At 33.3% G+C, this 18,626-nt stretch overlaps 1 protein-coding gene across 1 annotated transcript; it reads left to right on the plus strand.

The window, feature by feature from the left end:
* The first annotated feature begins 206 nt into the window (after nt 1-206).
* Nucleotides 207-17,547, plus strand: LOC123722367. Its single transcript, XM_045683916.1, has 14 exons — nt 207-1,135; nt 2,628-2,770; nt 3,088-4,147; nt 4,190-6,992; nt 8,036-8,166; nt 8,805-8,886; nt 9,782-9,930; nt 10,322-10,417; nt 11,314-11,512; nt 13,662-13,810; nt 14,432-14,588; nt 15,343-15,442; nt 16,131-16,241; nt 17,210-17,547. The coding sequence occupies exons 1-14, from the start codon at nt 283-285 to the stop codon at nt 17,534-17,536; spliced, it is 6,360 nt and encodes a 2,119-aa protein (XP_045539872.1). The 5' UTR covers nt 207-282; the 3' UTR covers nt 17,537-17,547.
* Nucleotides 17,548-18,626: the final 1,079 nt, after the last annotated feature.

Consider the following 18,626-nt stretch of genomic DNA (forward strand, 5'->3'; position numbering starts at 1 on the left):
GTCTATAAACTATATTAAAACGATTCATTTTTTATGAATAATTCAATAACCTAGCTGACACTGAACACAACTTCATTTCGTTTCTTTTGTTTCAGCGGATGGTTGTACAAAAATTTTATAGTACTCAATTTAATTCGCCTACATTGACTTTATTTTTACTATTCCCTTGTCGACATTTATTTGCATGTAAAAAATTACATCGAAAGTTTTATCGCCGATATTGTCGAATGAAATTACGTCAGTGTCCTAATTTACATTGTAAATGATTTATAACGGGTCGTAATGGACGAATCTGAGGATAATTTGAGTGCAGAGGATATAAAATTTGTTGACAGTACAAGTTCTATCAAAATTAAATCTAAAAAGAAATCTCTTGTTGAGAGGGAATTGGAAACAAGTTTAACTGCAAGAGTGACATCTCCTGTAACCAATTGGGATAGTAGTAGCACTAGCCGTTATGGGAGAGCTCGCAGGCTTAAATCGGAGATAGATTCCAGTGATTCTGAAAGATCAGTCACAAAAGTTATAAAATCACCGAAGATTGACAGATCTCCAGTTCGAATGCAGTCACCTGTATATAAAATGCATGCATCAAATTCACCGTTGAGCTTGGAAAATTCTAAGCAAATAGAAAATAAACTTGAAACTCAAATTGAGAATATATATAATGAAAATATATCATTAAGTCGTTTTGGATCCGACGAAAAAAAAATTATATCACCTGCTAAAAAGTTTCCTAAAGTTTACATAAGACAGGACCTGATTCAAAGTAAGGAAAAAGACAAAGAAGAGACAATAACATTAATAAAAACACTCTTTTCACCTGTAAACGTAAATAACCCATCCACTCATATGGGTAATGTCTTAGAAAGGTCTTCCGAGAAATATAGCTTAGGTACAAAGCACCTTGATACATCATCAGTGGTAAAAACATTGGATTTCGATGGCAATAAGAAGAAGAAAAAAGAAATAATAGATAGTAAAATAACTTTATCTAAGAGTGAAATTTTTGACATGGAAGCAAAATGTGAATATCAAGTTGGAGACTTAGCGTGGGCTAGAATGGGCACATATCCATTCTGGCCTTGTATTGTCACTAGAGATCCTGCCAGCGGAACATTTGTAAAGAAGAAATGTAAGTAAATATAAAGTTAATTAACACATTAGTGATCACAAGTTAACTCGTATGTTTTATGGCCGAGTGTTGCTGACTTTAAACTTTTTTTCGCATCTCTGTTTGAGACCATACAGTGCAATTGTTAGTCAGTACAAGCTGTTTCTCTCTCTTATAAGACCCACCAAATCTTTTGTTGTAAAAATATTTAATAATTTGAAAAAATTAAAAAAATGATGAGTTATTATTATTAACAATAACATATTCAGTACAGTTGCCGGTCAACATTGTGTTAAATTAGATCATTTGGGACCCTTCATAATTTTCAATATTAAGACTAAATAGTCTAAGACTCTACAGTTACTTCACAATTACTGTGTAGAAGTTAAAAGCTACAATAGTAATGTCTGTTTTATTTATTTGTTATTTTTCTACAAGCTGCTTGCGAGTCAAGACATCTACGGGATTGTAAGTTTTATATCTTATTAATATTATAAATGAGAATGTTCGGATGTATGGATGTGTGTTAGAAGGTCTGGATCTACAGAACGGCTGCATGGATCTTGCTGAAATTTGGCTTAGATGTAGAATATAACCTGTAAGGACACATAGACTACTAAGTTTTTTTTAATTCCACATAGATGAAGTAATGGATGACAGCTAGTATTATATATAATAATTATAATTTTATATTATTTTAATTTTGAAACCTACACAATATAATACACATTTCAAAAATACGTAATATTGCAGGTAATATTCAATTATGTATATATTATGTTAGTTTCCACTGCAGAAACATCTGTTAAAAACATATAGTTAAAAATATGTTTTTGTACAAATGTTTGCCAGTGGAAACCAACAGTAATTAATAAGATTCGATGTATCATTTTATGGTACTAAAATGATATTAAATAAACATTTGATATGCGGATTGTTGAAATTAAATAAGTATGTAATGATAAATTAAAATCATTATCTTCTGTTTATAGTCACAACAGAAACATGGTCTTTAAATCTTACTAGTATTATAAATGTGAATGTTTGGATTGAAGGATGGATGTTTGTTTGAAAGTATCTCCAGAAAGGCTTAACGGATCTGTAGGAATGGCATAGATATAGAACATAGTCTGAAAGAACACATAGGTTTCTAATTAAGGTTTTGTTTAATACAGATTTGCGGGCGATAGCTAGTTATGTAATATTTTTATGATATACTTTTACATCTTTATTAGATTTACTAATTTTAAAATTAAATATATTTCTTTATCTCAGCTTATCCAAGTTAGAGGTGATATGATCTTTGTTAAAAATGCTGGCCCAGTGCGGGTTGACTTCACACATATCTTTGAATTTCTTCACAGATATGTATAGGTTGGATCACAATGTTTTCCTTCACAGTATCTAGTGGTTATTAAAAAAAATAAGTGACACTGCACTAGTGAGATACCTAATTGATAATTTAGATTTTAAATTAAAGTAAAAAAACTAATATTGGTTATTTCTTTTATAGTATTGGGTCGTTCGGAACGCGAAATCATACATGTAACATTTTTGGGTGACAATGGTCGACGTGGATGGATAATGCAAAGCATGTTACGAAAGTTTCTCGGACAACTAGAGTTTGAAACAACTAGAGAAAAATTTTCAGCAGAGGTGAAAGTGCTTTTATAATTTTTTTTATCATCAGCCCACTATACATCCTCTCTGAGGGCTCTCTGAGAGTCAACCTCGCTGGCCTAGTGCTTCACACATATTTTTGAATTTCTTTGCAGATATGTGCATCTTGTATCTCGATGTTTTCCTTCACTGTATTATGTACATATGTAAATCAAAACAAATTGCTATATGGCAGGATTCGAACCCAGAACCTGCGGTATACAGGTCAATTGCTTAACCTCTGAACCTCAATCAAATTACATAAGGAATTAAATATGTACCAACTATTAATTTCTTAAACACTTGATTTACAGGAAAAGAAACGAGATCCTAGATTATATGCAGCCTTCTTTATATCAGAAAAGAAACAACCCCAATGGGCTATATCAGTGGAAGAAGCAGAAACTTTACTTCGTGAACCTAAAAGGCTAAGAATAGATTTATTACGTGATATGCTAGGAAATAATAAAGTTGTTGCTAAAATAGAAAAGAGAGTAACTAGAACAAATAGTGATGTTTCATTAAGTGAGAGCTTATATGACACATTGTTTTCTGAAGATGACACAAAAAATAATGATAATGAACGTTCTAAAAACAAAACGAGAAATAAATCTTTAGATGTATCAGAAGTTGTTACAGCTTGTTTAGATAACATGGCTGCAAAAACTGGTATAACTAAAATTCAAAAACAATCTCACATGGACAGGTGGTTGCAAAAAGCTAAATCAAAAACACCTGAGAAATCTTTTTATAAATCACAAAATAAAACTGATAAAGAATGTAAATCGAACAATGCAAAATTTAAATCCAATGAAAATTGGTCAAGACGATCCCTCAGTCTTAGACGATCTAGAAAAGAATCTCATGATATAATCGAGGTTAAACTGTTATCACATCAAAATGAACACGATTATAGTAAGAAAAATTATGAAGAATTCACTAAACCTATTAACAATGATAAAGTTGATATGACATTAAAAGAATTAAATGAACATCCCCAAGGAATCACATTGAATGAATCACAAGAAGAAATGGTTAATGAGTCGACAAATAATCAATATAAAGATAGTTTAGTACAAAATCAATTAATTGCAATGAAAAAGGATTCAACTCCAACTAGACTAAATGATACTGAGCTAATGCAAATAGATTTAAATGATAAAGAATTAGCTAGAGCAAATTCTGAAACACTGCCTAATAGTATAGATGAAGTTAGTAATGAATTTGAAGATGTTATATATCTAGAGCAAAATAAAGACATCTTAGATAATTCTGTTTTAGAAAAGAAAGTTCAAACTGTAGATATTGAACATAGTGTTAATGAAATTGTGGATTCAAAGTCGAATTCTGATCGAGATGAGAGAAATATTGTTGGTGTGACTAATTTACAAAATACACAAATTAACAAAAATGTAGATATTAAGAAAAATCATGTTGAAGTAAAAGAATTAGACCATGGGAAATCAAAGAGTGTATCAAACAAGAATTTGTTTGATTTTATGGATTCTAATGACACAGAAATACACGAGAAACCTATAGAAAATTACGTAGATTTGATTAAATCAGACAATGATTTGTCAAACAAAAGAGTATGTGAATCTAGCGATGTAGAACTGGGCACAGAAAATATAGATAACCCAGAGAATTATAAAAATCATGAAGATATTACTGAATCATATAATAATAGATCAAAAAATGTGCCAGACAAGAATTTATCTGAGACCAATGATATAGAAATGGATGAAGAAATTATAAATTTGCCAGATAATAGTGAAAATCATGTAGATTTCATTGAGTCAAACAATCAAATATCAAAAAATATATTGGACAAGAATTTAGACGAGTCCAATGACATAGAAATGAAAGTGATTTGTGAAAACCAAGTTTTAAATGTAAAAAATTCAATTACAAATGTTTGTGAGTCAATAGAATTGAATAAATCACAGAAACTAAATAAAATAAAAGATATAGAGAATAACCAGACATTAGAGAACCAAAAATCAGAATCAGAAGAGAGTGAGGAATCAATTGATAGTAGATCTTTAAAAGATGACCAACAGAGAGAAAATCAAATTTTAGAAGACAATCATGAAAAATTGAATAATGCTAATGTAAAATTAATTAATTCTAACGATAATGAAGTCCCTAATTCTTTCTCGAGTGGTTACTCAAGTTCAATTCCAGATGAAAATGATGTAGAGTATAATCTAATACAAATTTTTAATGATAAAGAAATTTCTTCAAACATAAATGATAGTGATTCGACATTGACTGAGGAGAAATTGCCAAACTCTAAAACATTACCCGAAGTTATTAGAGAGAATAGTGATATTAATAATCTCGATAACACAAACAATTTCATTGATAAAGTAAACAAAATGCTGGAAAATAAAGAAATTGGTGAATTACATAAGAATATTATCGAAGAGACAGATATGGACGATAATCCAGATCAAAAACAGACTAGCGTTTTTAATGACGAAATGAATTCCACAGAAGTTGTTACTAAAGAAAAACGTAACTCTGATAATCAATCAGCCAAAAGTTTAAATTCAGATGTAGAATCAGTAACATCTGAAAATACAGAAGAATTAAGTTCCAAAAATCTTAAATCAGACCTTGATAAGAATGAGACAAATATAGAAGAGTCACAGAAGACGAATTGGAAAGTCAAAGAGGTTATCGACGATAATAAATCATTGAAAATAACATTAGACAGAACTGTTGAAGAGAAATCAAATAAACCATCTAAAAATGAATTCGAAGATCCTGAATTTTTAAAGTATTTAGAATTTCGACAGGACGCATTAATTGACGAACATCCTGAACTAACACAAGATGAAATAACACGTTACTTGTACAAAACTTGGCTATATGAGGAAAGTTCAAAATCTGAAAGTAAACGTACAGACGAAATGGAACAAGCTAATTTAGTTAAAGGTCTAAAAAAAGAAACAACACAACCAAAAAGAGTGAAAAATAAAATAAAAGTAGACAAGGAAATTAATGACGATGAGGATTTTATACCTAAATCAAAATCTAAACGAAGAATTGCTAGACCATATTACAACGAAGATTACAATGACAATTCAGATTTAGATATGGAAGATGAAGTACAATTATTTGAAATTTTCAAAAATAAATCAAACAGACAATTTAAAGAGAAAAATAATGAAAATTCAAATGAGACACAAATTAATATTCCAAACGGAAGTATAGAGGAATCTCGTAATGACGCAAACTTTTTAAGTGACGATGATTTTGATCAAGTCGAAGAATATTTCAGACAACTCACTGAACCAAAGCCGAATTTATTTAAAGGCCTTTTGAGAGAAAAAGTTTGTGAGATTTGTGAGAAAACTGGTAATCTAATTAAATGTAAGGGTTGTCATTATGTGTTCCATGTTGAATGTACTAAAAAAGAGACAGAAGTTATTGATAAACAATTACCTACTAGAGGAAGAAAGAAGAAGAAGAGAAATAGAGGTAGAAAACAGAAAGGTTTAGATGATTCAAACGGCTTAGATGGTGACAGTCAGAGTGATGAGAAATCTCAAGAATTGAATGCATCTGAAGAAAATTTATCAATAGACGAAGTCGAATCTCATATAATCGTAGACGCGAATAACTTCGAAGCTCAATTGAGTGATAAAATGAAAGAAATAATTAACACACAAAACGAGTATGACTTAGATTCGAGCGAACAAGAACTCGATTGGAGCGATACAGAAGTGGGTAAATGTAAAATAATCGATATCAAACTACCAAAGAAAAATCAGATTTCCGATACAGATTATTCTGATTTCAAATGCCATAATTGTGTACGATATGACAAACCTATTTGTTTTGTATGTAGATCTGCCACTTCACCAAAAGATGGCATAGAATTTAGACAGAGGTGTCAATTGGCTCATTGTAATAGATATTATCATTTAGAGTGTTTGGAACATTGGCCTCAAACACAATATCACTCTGGTGAAGTTCTTAGAAATAATAAAAATATTAAAGGATTTTTCGAGCCTGTCGTTTGTCCGCGACATGTGTGTCATACGTGTGTCAGTGATGACCCTAGAGGTTGTAAGACTAGATTCAGTGGTGATAAACTAGCTCGGTGTGTGAGATGTCCAGCGACCTATCATTCCTTCACTAAATGTCTTCCCGCTGGTTCTCAGATATTGTCAGCGTCACATGTGATTTGTCCAAGACATTACGAGCACAGGTGAGTCTAAAAATTTATTGTTTCCTAAAAAAATGCTCAAAGTTAAACTTTAGTTTAATATCCATCAAATTATATTTATATGTGAATTAAAAACTTAGTACTCTTTTTAAGGAAATTGCTCTAAACAAAAAACTTAATGTGGTGCCGGAGGTCTAATTTTAGTCCACATTCCTTTCCCACCTTTGTCTTAAAAGGAAATTGATGGGAAGGGGAAGTGGATTTGGTAGAGAAGATGCGCCTCTTTCTGTGCGTCCTCTCCTCTGTCGATTCCATTTCCCCTTTCGCTATTTGAGCGAATTCAAGTAGCCGCACACTCATTTTCTACTTTATAATGTCAAAAAAAACATTAATTATGGTCGAATTTCGACCAATGGGCGACCATTAGTATATATAGTCCGGTCGCGGAGCACGAAGAATTTCGTACATTGAACTCGCATTACCTGTCTCTGTCACTCCCGCGTAAATACAATGAGTCTCGCTCGCACAGAAACAAAGGCCGCCGTCCTCAGGGATTGTAAACCTTTAGTTTGTTTGCATAATAAAATTTTTATGGGCTCCGTTAGAAGGATTACCGAAAAGGAATTTTTATTATTGGATAGTTCGAAATGAACAATCGAAACGAATATTTGAAAGACGAAAGTGCAGGCAACATCATCTATTTTATTGCCGGCTTTCCGATCGTTACTTTTTGGTTTTAAAATATTATGCAAATGAATTCTTCACTTCTCGAAATTGAACAATAGAGCAAAGTAACAGTTACTCCGAAACAGAGGAATCGGATTCTGATTTTTGATTTTTTATTATTAGATGCTTGTCTAGATTTTTATTACTTGTTTTATTAAATCTAAATAAATGATTTATATAATAATAATAACTATATTTTATAAGTTGGTAATTTTTCTTTCTCCTTCAAATGATTCATGTAAACAGCACTAAATACAAAAACGTTTGTAACCTCTGTCAGTAGGCAAAGAGGTCATTGTACGAAATTCTTCCTGCTCCGCGACCGGACTATAGTAAAATAAAAATTATTTATATTATAGGCCGGGCAAAGTGCCTTGTCATGTGAACACTGGTTGGTGTTTCATCTGTGCATTGGGTGGTTCTCTCATCTGCTGCGAGTATTGTCCCACTTCATTCCACGCTGAGTGCCTTAATATCAAACCACCTGAAGGTAAGACTCCCTTAACACAGACTGGGCCGGAGACCAGAGTAGATTTTTTCTCAAATAAAATTGAGCTTTAAATCATTGAAATAAGGTTTAGACTAGCTGTCACACGCGACTACATATGCGAAAAATTACAAAAAAAAAACTGTACTGTCAAATTTCATCAAGATACTTTGAACTGTTCCGGAGATACCTTCAAACAAACATCCATCCATCTAAACTTTCACATCTGTATTAGTAAGATAAGAATCTGCTTTGTTCATCCCCTTTGTGTGTGTTAACGGATTTTAATCCATAATTATCTTAAAAAGTTACATTAAAATAATAAATTCTAACATTTTTTTACTGAAATTAAAATCTTACTAATATTTTAAATGTGAATGTTTAGATGTATGGATGGATGGATGTTTGTTAGAAGGTATCTCAAGAACGGCTTAACGTATCTTGATGAAATTTGACACATATGTAGAACATAGTCTAGAAGAACACATAGGCTACTTATTATGTTTTGTTTTTAATTCCGCGCGGACGGAGTCGCGGTGGACAACTAGTTATACTATTATTTTGTTATGACAATCAATATGTCGTTTTATCTCATGTGATTTCTCCTGTATATGTTTTCAGACATTTTGTATATTTTCTAGGTGGATATATGTGTGAGGATTGTGAGACGGGATGCTTACCTTTGTATGGAGAAATGGTTTGGGTCAAATTAGGACATTATAGGTGAGTATTCTGTTATCTATATATATATAAAAGAAAGTCGTGTTAGTTACACTATTTTACTCACTCAAGATCGGTCGAACTGATTTAGCTGAAAATTGTTGGGGAGCTAACTTAGAACTAGGAGACGGACATAGGAACTTTTTTATCTTGTGTGCATTTTTTTTATTCCGCGCTGACGGAGTCGCGGGTAAAAGCTAGTATTATATTATTAAATGAATAAGGTTTTTTAGATAACGCTGGCAATACAAAAAGAATGTAGCAACACTAGAAAGTTGAAATTTGTTTGGTAAGATATACTCTATGTTCCGGGTAAGAGGACATACTCTTTGACATTTGTGATGTTTTTGAACAAAGAGTATATTCGTTGAAAGAAACTAAAAAAATAGTTCTGATGGCTTTATCCTAAATTTTTTTAAATACAAGTAAACTTCGTCTTAACCTAAAAGAATAGATCTCCGACTAATTACATTCCCATACAAAAATAATTTTTATGGCATTATTTTGGGTTTCTGACACCAATATCTTTCATTATTTATTTATTCTTTTATTGTATCCAAACTACTGTAGAGATCGTCGGTGGCTCATGAGTTAAGCACCTGACTTGCAATCTGCAGGTCGTGGATTCGAATCCCGCCATGTACCAATATGTTTTCAATTTACATATGTATTTATCCGACGTTCTTACAATGAAGGAAAACATAGTAATGCTGCACATATCTTAGAAGAAATTCAATGATATGTGTGAAGTCAACCCGCACTGGGCTGTGGTTGACTATGACCTAGTCATACCTAACTTAGGGTAGGCTCCGAGCCCCTCAGTGGGGATGTATAGTGAGCTGATGATGATAAACTACTAAATCAAAGTATTTTAATGAATGTGTAATTTCTATTACAGATGGTGGCCTGGAATAATCCTGCATCCGTCAGAGATCCCTCCCAATATCTTAGCTGTGAAACATTCACCCGGAGAGTTTGTTGTCAGATTCTTTGGTCAATATGATCACTACTGGGTTAATAGAGGACGAGTATTTCCCTTCCAAGAAGGTAAGAAATGTTTAGATGGATAGATGGATGTGTGAATTGATGGATGGATGGATGGATATTTGTTACTAGGTATGTCCTGAACAACTCAACGGATCTTGATGAAATTTGATGATTAAGACATATTAAGTTATTGAAATTTATTATTAAACTAGCCGTCGCCCGCAACTCTCCGCGGAAATAAAAAAAAACGTAATAAGTAGCCTATGTATTCTAGACGACTATGTTCTACATCTGTACCAAATTTCATCAAGATCCGTTGAACAGTTCCGGAGATACCTTCAAAGAAACATCCATCCATCCATACATTAACATTTATAATATTAGTATGACTAAGATTAAAGTTATTATCATTGACTTAACATTTAATAATATGACAAAAAATAATTTACAGGTGATACGGGAAAAGTTTCAAATCAGAAGTCAAAGATTGATGCAGCATTCAATATGGCGATGGAACACGCACAAAGAGCTTGCGAAATATTGAAGAGTAAGTAATTTTCTACTCAAATAACAAACGTTAAGCTCAGGGGTTTAGCACTTGACTTGTAATCTACAGGTCTAGAGTTCGAATCCCGATATGTACCAATGTGTTTTTCAATTTACATATGTATTTATCTGACGTTCTTACGATGAAGGAAAACATTGTGATGCTGCACATATCTGACATGAAATTCAATGATATGTGTGAAGTCAACACGCACTGGGCTGTGGTTGACTATGTCCTAGTCATACCTTAGGGTAGACTCCGAGCTCCTCAGTGGAGACGCATAGTGCTGATGATGAGAAGATGACATCTAGATGTGGGAGCTTATTATTTTCATAGTACAAAAACATTGTTTTATGTTTTTTTCGAATTACAATCGAAGGATGACAATGTTCTTGTAAATTCAAAGAATTAAATTTGCTTCAGGATTGAATATCGTAGGATAATAGTCACATTAATGTCTAAAATTTATCAATTATATGTAGGTGTGACAATTCTATTACCAAAATTGCATTGTCAGTGTCAAATGACACCTAAATAGGTAAATAAGTCCTCAACTGTACTTTGGCAAATGAGGTGCGGTATAAAAAAAGAAAGAAGGGAAGTGGCCACACAGAAGACAAGCGTGAAGTGGAAGTAATTCCGCGTACAGTGATGAGTGTGGTGCCGGAGACCTAATTTTAGTCCTCTTTCCCTTCCCAACTTTTTTCTTATAAGAAAAGATGGGAAGGGGATGGGGATTTGACGAAGAGAATGACGGATATGTTGGAGAAATATCCTTTTTCTGTGCGTCTCCTACTCTGTCGAATATGGATGTTTGTTTCTTTATTTCGGCGAATTCAGATGTCATCTTGCTGGTTGTCAACCTATGGTATAAAAAAAAATTCATTATTACCCAGAAGTGTCACCAAATGAAGAAGAGCCTCCGGATTTCGCATCTTCTCTTCTCCCGCCACACTATGTGAAGCTGAAGGTGAACAAGCCGTGCGGATCTCTGTGCGGGAAGAAGATAGATTTAGAGGAGAGCTCGCTGACACAGTGTGAGTGCAATCCTGATGAAGAGGATCCTTGTGGACCTTACTCACAGTGTCTCAATAGGTGAGTTAAATAACACATATAATGTTAAAAAAGATACAATACAATTTTATTGATAACTAGCGATCCGCCCCGGCTTCGCACGGGTGCAATGCAAAATATACCTACTACAGAATGTCCTTATACACAACGTTCACAGCGTTCACATTAGAAACCTTTAAATTTATCAGTGTTTCTCTACTATATTATGCATTTATTATACATACAAACCTTCCTTAACCTTTAACTGTGGACATCAAAATATTGTAACACTACCATGGACGCGAGGTCTCACGGACCGCTATAACTTCAAGTAATATTTTTAAGAAAACTGCCATTTTATTTAATTTTTTTATTTTTGACGTACCTAAAGATTATCAAATTAAAAGATTATAATATGTAATTTAGCTTATATTCATTTATTTTCTTAATAATGATGTAAAATCACATTTAGGGCACTTTTCAGTCTTAAATTGCCTTAGATCAAATTAAAGACTACAACTTAAAAAAAAATAACTTCTTGAAAAAAAAAACCACATTAATCTGTAAGTATATACTATACCAAACATAAAAAACAAAAAATCAACTTCTAAACTTGAAACATAAAAATTCTGACAAAGGTCCAATATCAGTAAAATTTTTGACAGTCATTTTACAAAGGCTTAGAACACTGAAGGCATATAGCTTTTTTACAGCCAACACAAGTGTAGTTAGTCTTCCTTTTTAGTTTAGGTGGACAGATTCGGTAGGTCTTTCGTTTCGAACACTCGATTTCTAAAGTAGGGGGCTCCGCAATAGGCAGATCTGCTCCTAAAACGCGCTTCAATGTCATATGCAATTCCTTTGGCAAATTTAAGGTTTAAATGGATTACACATCTTTGCATATGTGGTACGACCAAGGAGGCTAATTTCTTAAGAAAATTCCTTCTTTCGAATTCACTTTCATTTAGAATGTGAGCATTCACTGCACACAAGTCCAGTATCCTATAGAAAATGACCATAGGCCACCTTCTTGTTCTACGGCTACTGCTATATATAGAACATTTCTTGTCAGTCTCGTCTACTCCTCCTTTAGTGGAGTTATAGTAGTGAATAATTTCAGGTTTGATGTCTACAGCAAATACTAAACAAACGGCAACGTTGTTTTCATCTTCGGATTGATCTGACTCGAAAAGCATTTGATTAATTTCATCTTCAAATGAAGGATCGTCAATGCGTTTTTTTTTTTTGACATCTGTTGGGCCGTCCCACGTTGACCTTGAAGTTAGTTTAGCCGCAGAAGTACTCGGTTTTATGTTTTTTGATATTTTTTTTTGCTTATATCCTATAAAAAATATAATCGTAGTCAATAAATGTTTGTATTGAAAACGTGGACTCGCGGTCTCACAGACCGCAGGCGAAATTTAAAACAAAATTTCTCAGCCAAATTGCAGCCAGCGATGCAACTTCTCTTCTTCACAGTCGTTTCGCCACTAAAGTCGAAGCTACTAAACGTCACAAGAGCGAGGAGTGAGGGGAAGTAGGGTAAATACAATTTTCATAAACGAGAGCGGTCTGTCAGACCGCGCGTCCATAGTTAAAGGTTAAGAATCACTCTATCTATTTAAAAAAACCGCGTCAAAATCCGTTGCGTAGTTTTAAAGATCTAAGCATACATACGGACATACAGCGAAAGCGACTTTGTTTTATACTATGTATTGACTAACTGTCGCCCGTGACACCGTCCACGTGAAATTAAAAAAAAAACTTAATTATTAGTCTATACATTCTTTCAGACTCTTAAATCTGTGTCAAATTTCATCAAGATCCGTTGAGTCTTTCTGAAGATACCTTCATCCATCCATTCATCCATCCATCCATCCATCCATCCATCCATCCATCCATCCATCCATCCATCCATCCATCCATCCATCCATCCATCCATCCATCCATCCATCCATCCATCCATCCATCCATCCCATCCCATCCCATCCCATCCCATCCATGTTTTATTGTTTATATTGCGTAAAACTTTCAATTGAATATCTCGAAATGACAACAAAAGCTTTCGACATTGGTTGAAAATTACCGTTACCATGACAACCATTCATCTTTGCTGTGAGATAACTTAAAATTCACTAAGTTAAGTTTCACTTGTCGTGTTTTCCTGCAAAAATAAGATGTTATGTCCCAGGATGCTGCTAACAGAGTGTGGTCCATCTTGTCGTGCGGGCGAGCGTTGTAATAACAGAGCGTTTGAGAAGCGCCTCTACCCCAAACTGGTGCCATACCGCACCCCACAGAGGGGGTGGGGGTTGAAGACTTTGGAGGATATTAAAGCAGGTAATTATTAAAATTGAAACTACTTAATATAGTATCGGTTATTATGACCAAAAAAGTAGAACACATTTGAATGCCTTTGAGACGATAAAGTTCAACTAGATATAAATTTAGATTAAATTGTCCTCGCTCAGTGAAATACCACGACCTTACAGAAGACAGGCTTCAAGAAGTAATTCCAACTATAGTCTGATGAATGTGGTGTCGGAGACCTAATTTTACTCCTCTTTGCCTTCCCACCCCTTCTCTTGTAAGGAAAGGATGGGAAGGGGATGTGGATTTGATGGAGGAGATGCATAGGAAGGTTAAATATTCTCTTTTTGTGCATCTTCTTCGTCGATTGAAGGTAGACAACGCATCTGCAATAACGAATGTCAGAGCAGCGGCCGCTTCGCCATTTTAGCGAATTCAGACCGCTTGTTTGTCTTATAAATATAAATTTGTTAAATAGTAAATATAATTAGGTCTTTGGAGTCGGAAATAGTATTGTTGATTGAATTGAGATTTCATACACATAATTGAGACATGTCGCTTCGCCATTTCGGCGAATTCATGTGGTTGCTTGCTCGTTTGTCACCTTGTAATATATTAAAAAATATATAATTAAAAATATATTGTTTTTAGGTCAATTCGTAATAGAGTACGTGGGAGAATTAATAGACGAGGAAGAGTTTAAGAGAAGAATGCAGAGGAAATATGAGATACGAGATGAGAACTATTATTTCCTAACTCTAGATAAAGAGAGAATGATTGATGCTGGACCTAAAGGGAATCTGGCTAGGTAAGTGTTACTATCGCACTCAGAGTTGTTAATTAGCCACTGAGGGTGTAGATTTAGTTTATTAGGTACCACTTAACACACTCACACAATTATGCTTAAGGCACTTTGCAAGATGGTGATATTATTTCATAGGTATGATAAAAATCGGACAAATTATTTTCTCTTCCCCTTCCCACCCTTTTTTTATAAGGCAAGGATTTAATGGAGGAGGAGACGCATTGGAAGAGAATATATTCTCTTTTCTGTGCGTCTCTTACTACGTCGCTTAAATGTAGGCAACGCATCTGAACTTGCGGATGTCAGAGCAGCGGCCGCTTCGCCATTTTAGCGAATTCAGACCACTTATTTGTCATCTTTTAAATATAAATTTGTTTAATAGTAAATATAATTAGGTATTTGGTGTTGTAAATAGTAATATTGATTGAATTGTGATTTCCTGTGAACCTCCCTTTTGCCATTACTGAACATTTTAGTCCTCTTTCCCTTTCTACCCTTTTCTTATTAGGAAAGGATGGGAAGAGGAATTGGATTTGGTTGAAGAGGGGACGCATAGGAAAGGAAAATATTCTCTTTCTATGCGTCCCCTTCTCTGTTAATTAAAGGTAGGCAACACATTTACATTGGCGAATGTCTTTTGATATAAAAAAAAATTCTGTGTTTTAATTTTTTTTTTAAATTTCTATGGCAATAATAAGTTATTATTATTATTATTAAATATTAATAAAACAATATTAAGGTTTGTTTTCTATTTCAGATTCATGAATCACTGCTGTGAGCCGAACTGTGAGACACAGAAGTGGACGGTACTGGGTGACGTCAGAGTGGGACTGTTTGCTATGAGAGATATACCAGCTGTATGTATTTATATCTTACTAATATTATAAACTAGCTTTTACCCGCGACACCGTCCGCGCGCAATAAAAAAATGCACTCAAGATAAAAATTATCCTATGTCCGTTTCCTGGTTCTAAGCTACCTGCCCACCAATTTTCAGTCAAATAGATTCAGTCGTTCTTGAGTTATAAATGGTATAACAACACGACTTTCTTTTATATATATAGATGCGAATGTATGGATGGATGGATGTTTGAAGGTATCTCCGGAATAGTTCAATGTAGAACATAGTCTGGAAGAACATATAGCCTACTTATTATGATATAGAAGCGTCGGTGGCTCAGGGGTTAAGCACTTGACTTGCAATCTGCAGGTCCTGGGATCGAATCCCGTCATGTACCAATGTGTTTTTCGATTTTCGATTTACATATGTACATTTATATTACGTTCTTACGTTTAAGGAAAACATCTGAGAAGAAATCTTACTAATATTATAAATGCGAATGTTTGGATGTATGTATGTATGGATGGATGGATGGATGGATGTTTGAAGATATCTGCAAAATGGCTCAATGGATTTTAATGAAATTTATCACAGATGTAGAACATAGTCTGGAAGAACACATAGTCTACTTATTATGTTTTTTTTAAATCCCGAGCAGACGGAGTCGCAGGCGACAGCTAGTAATTAATTTTTTTTTTTCACAGAATAGTGAAGTTACTTTCAACTATAATCTTCAATGCGCTGGAATTGAGAAGAAACAGTGTCTTTGCGGAGCTAAAAGATGTTCAGGTTATATTGGAGCTAAACCTAAACAGGTTAGTTTAAGTTTTTTTTCAGTTTAAGTTATTATCATCATGAGCACTATACATCCCCACTGAGGAGTTCAGAGCCTACCCTAAGTTAGGTGTGACTAGGTCATAGTCAACCACAGCCCAGTGCGTGTTGACTTCACATATATCATTGAATTTCTTCTCAGATATGTGCAGCATCACAGATGTTTTCCTTCATTGTAAGAACGTCGGATAAATGTACATATGTAAATTGAAAACACATTGGTACATGGCGGGATTCGAACTCTAGACCTGTAGATTGCAAGTCAAGTGCTTAACCCCTGAGCCATCGACGCTCTATTTAAGTTATGTTTGTTGTAATTTTAAGTCAACTATCTATATAAGGTTTACTTAAAATCAGCCTTTGATGTTGAGTGGCTATATTTTGGTTTATTTTTAACGAGTTGGCACATGGGTAGAAAGAGCACTCATATTCCCGACGTGTCAACTTAATTACGTCTGTTTTACAGTAGCTAATAATACATGTATATTGAATTACAATTTATCCAAAGAATTTGTAACTTTGTACTGTTGAAGGAATTATCTTCAAAATCTTATTGTGATTTTTTTTTAGAGGAATTGAAAGATTTTTTTTTTTTGTATGAATGTATTGTCTGTGATCATGATTATTTTCGCAATGGAAAAAGTACATTAATTTTTATTTATACAACTGTAATAATAATAATAAAATAATATTAATTATTATTATATAACTAGCTTTTACCCGCGACTCTGTCCGCGCGGAATAAAAAATAGAAAACGGGGTAAAAATTATCCTATGTCCTATTCCTGGTTCTAAGCTACCTGCTCACCAATTTTCAGTCAAATCGATTCAGTCGTTCTTGAGTTATAAATAGTGTAACTAACACGACTTTCTGACTATATATATAGATAGATATAATAATGTTAATTGTTAATATAAAAAAAAAAATCTAAAATATTTACTATTTCAGAACGAACAACCGAAGAAGAAAAAGGACGTAACAAAACGTACATATAAAAAGCGTAAAGTGGAATATTCTCCAACTGTTAGACCGAAGCCTGTCAAACGACAAACATCACGCTCTAACCCAAAGGAGCTGACAGAGATAGAGAAAGATTTACTTATTATAAAACTAGCTACAAGTGGAATGTCCAGTGATTCAGATTGTAGCGGGAGATTGAGTGTAGATAGTGCTAAAGAGAGAAGAACTATGAAAAGAAATAGAGATAAAATATCTTGTGATGATTTATATAATGATTTTTCTTCCAGTAATAAAAGATTTAAAGAAGACGATTGATTTGTAAAAATGGCGGATTCCAAAGAAATCTATCTAATATATAAAATTTTCGTGTCACAGTTTTCGTTCCCGTACTCCTCCGAAACGGCTTGACCGATTCTCATGAAATTTTGTGAGCATATTCAGTAGGTCTGAGAATCCAACAACATCTATTTTTCATACCCCCCCCCCATTTAGTTTTTTTTGAACGAAGTTCCTTATCGCGCGTTGTGAAAGGGGGCTAGACGGAAAAAAATATTACGAAAAATTGTCACGACACTTTTTGCTATAGTAACCATGGCAACGACGTGACAATATATAACGAAAATTCATAGAAATAAAATGTACTTCTTGTGAAGACTTAAGTTTTTTATTCATAGAATAAACATTGGTTCCTTCACTAATTAATCGAAAGGAACTTCGTTCCATCCGGGTGTCCCAACACACCTCTCACGTTTTTTTTCAACTGCGCGCGGACGGAGTCGCGAGCGACAGCTAGTTGTGTATAAATTAATATTTTGTCAATTTTTAGATGGAATTATGGGAAAATTATTAAACATCTTTTGTAAAAGTTATAATAATTATTAAAGTTATTGTAATTATTTGATTAACACTTTCAATGCTACAATATTTTTTTATTAAAGTGAACGTATTTTAACAACAGCATTGTGTTTGTGGGATTAAAGTGAATAGTTTTTTTTTTTTTAATAAATATACAAGAGGTTAACAGAAATTGAGATAAATCTATATTAATGTTTTTATCTTTGGATTTTGACTATTTGTTTTTTTAAGTAAAGACTTGAATTAATAAAATAGTGATGTGACTTGTTTATCGATAAATATATCGATAAATTTATGGGACCTTTAAAATACTTCTACCATTTTGTCTGTTTTTTTTTATCGAATTCTAAGAAATATAGTTGAGTGCATTATTTTTTTTTTGTTCTCTGTAATTACATAATATTTTTTAAGATGTTTTAGTTTTATGTTATATAGAAAAAAAATGTAAATTGAAATGAATTTTTTTTGCAATAAAAGTAATATGTATCCGTATTATGAAGTTTATTATTTTATCATTTTAGTTTTTATCAAAGTACTAAGATATTAAAAA

This window comes from Papilio machaon, chromosome 24 (assembly GCF_912999745.1).
Source record: "Papilio machaon chromosome 24, ilPapMach1.1, whole genome shotgun sequence".
Classification (NCBI taxonomy): Eukaryota; Metazoa; Arthropoda; class Insecta; order Lepidoptera; family Papilionidae; genus Papilio; species Papilio machaon.